At 42.9% G+C, this 1,877-nt stretch overlaps 1 protein-coding gene across 1 annotated transcript; it reads left to right on the top strand.

Annotated features, from left to right (window-relative positions):
- Positions 1-929: 929 nt before the first annotated feature.
- Positions 930-1,877, top strand: LOC125176803 (olfactory receptor 5B12-like). The gene has a single exon (XM_047878664.1). The coding sequence runs from the start codon at positions 933-935 to the stop codon at positions 1,875-1,877; it is 945 nt and encodes a 314-aa protein (XP_047734620.1). The 5' UTR covers positions 930-932.

Raw genomic sequence — 1,877 nt, 5'->3', positions numbered from 1 at the left:
CTACCATGAGATCATGACCTGAGCCGAAATCAAGAATTGGACACTCAACTGATTGAGCCACCCAGGTGCTCCTAGATGTTTTTAATTCCTTGTACATAAACTTTCACTCTCTTTCCACCATATGGTGAATTATACATAATGTGTCCTATACTGTACGGAGACCATTTTTGACTAAGGGTATGTTTTATTGACTATCTTTTACTATCATATCACAGTGTTCTTGACCCAATGGACAAGACAAAAAAGGTTATTTGAAGTAAAATTAACTCAATTTCACATTAATTTTCTTAAGCTATTCTAGTTTAATGCAAAGAATAATTTGTGTTTGTTTTGTAAGCTTTGACTTGGGAGTCTGTGTTGTTCCATTTAGCAATAAATCCGGTGGCATCGTATATGCCCTTTCTTTTCTTCTTTTTACCTTAATTCAGTTCTCTATGAAGAGATTGGAATGCAGTTCTCTATGAAGAGATTGGGATGCTTTATCTCCAAATCCTTTCTCTGACATCTTGTATAATAATTTAAGATTGCATTTTGGGGGCGCCTGGGTGGCTCAGTTGGTTAAGCATCCGATTTCAGCTCAGGTCATGATGTCACGGTTTGTGGGTTCGAGCCCCACATAGGGCTCTGTGCTGACAGCTCAGAGCCTGGAGCCTGCTTCTGATTCTGTGTCTCCTTCGCTCTCTCTGCCCCTCCCCCACTCATGCGTGCTCTCTCTCTCTCTCTCTCTCAAAAATAAATAAATGTTAAAAAATTGAAAAAAAAGATTGCATTTTGTTGTCACAACCATGCTTTAGTTTTAGAGAGTCTTGGAAGCAAGTTCTTGCAATACTGAAATATTGCTGACTGATTTCATTGGAGTCCTCTCCATTTATAATTCTGATTCGATTTTTCTCCTTGCTACAGGGCAGCCATATAATTCCCAACTGATCCCCATGGAGAACAGCACTGAGGTGACTGAGTTCATTCTTGTGGGGTTAACCAATGACCCGAAACTGCAGATTCCTCTCTTCTTAATCTTCTCCCTCATTTATCTTGTCACTCTGATGGGGAACCTGGGGATGATGGTGCTGATTCTCTTGGACTCTCGTCTCCACACTCCCATGTACTTTTTCCTCAGTCACCTGTCTCTGGTGGACTTTGGTTACTCTACTGCTATCACTCCCAAGGTCATGGCTGGATCACTTACAGGAGATGGGGTCATCTCCTATGATGCTTGTGTCACCCAGTTCTTTTTCTTTGTAGCCTTTATCACTGTAGAAAGTTTCCTCTTGGCCTCAATGGCCTATGACCGCTACGTAGCAGTGTGCAGACCCCTGCATTACACCACCACCATGACGACAGTTATGTGTGCTAGTCTGGTCATGGGCTGCTACATTTGTGGTTTCCTGAATGCGTCCATCCACACTGGGAATATTTTCAGGCTCTCCTTCTGTAGAGCCAGTGTGGTTGATCACTTTTTCTGTGATGCTCCTCCTCTTCTGGCTCTCTCATGTTCAGACAACTACATCAGTGAGATGGTTATTTTTTTGGTGGTGGGCATGAATAATCTCTTTTCTGTTTTGGTCATCTTGATCTCCTACCTGTTTATATTTATCACTATTCTGAGGATGCGCTCATCTGGAGGACGCCAGAAGGCCTTTTCCACCTGCACCTCCCACCTCACTACAGTGTCCATCTTCTACGGAACCGGCACCTTCATGTACTTACAGCCCAGCGCCAACCATTCCATGGACACAGACAAAGTGGCATCCGTGTTCTATACCATGGTCATCCCCATGCTAAATCCTGTGGTCTACAGCTTGAGGAACAAAGAGGTCAAGAGTGCCTTTAAAAAGGCCATAGGGAAGGCAAAGTCTTCTATAGGATTCATATTTTAA

Source organism: Prionailurus viverrinus, chromosome D1, assembly GCF_022837055.1.
Source record: "Prionailurus viverrinus isolate Anna chromosome D1, UM_Priviv_1.0, whole genome shotgun sequence".
Taxonomy (NCBI): domain Eukaryota; kingdom Metazoa; phylum Chordata; class Mammalia; order Carnivora; family Felidae; genus Prionailurus; species Prionailurus viverrinus.
Note: the sequence above shows the minus strand (reverse complement) of the source record. Positions and strands in the feature narration are given on the sequence as shown.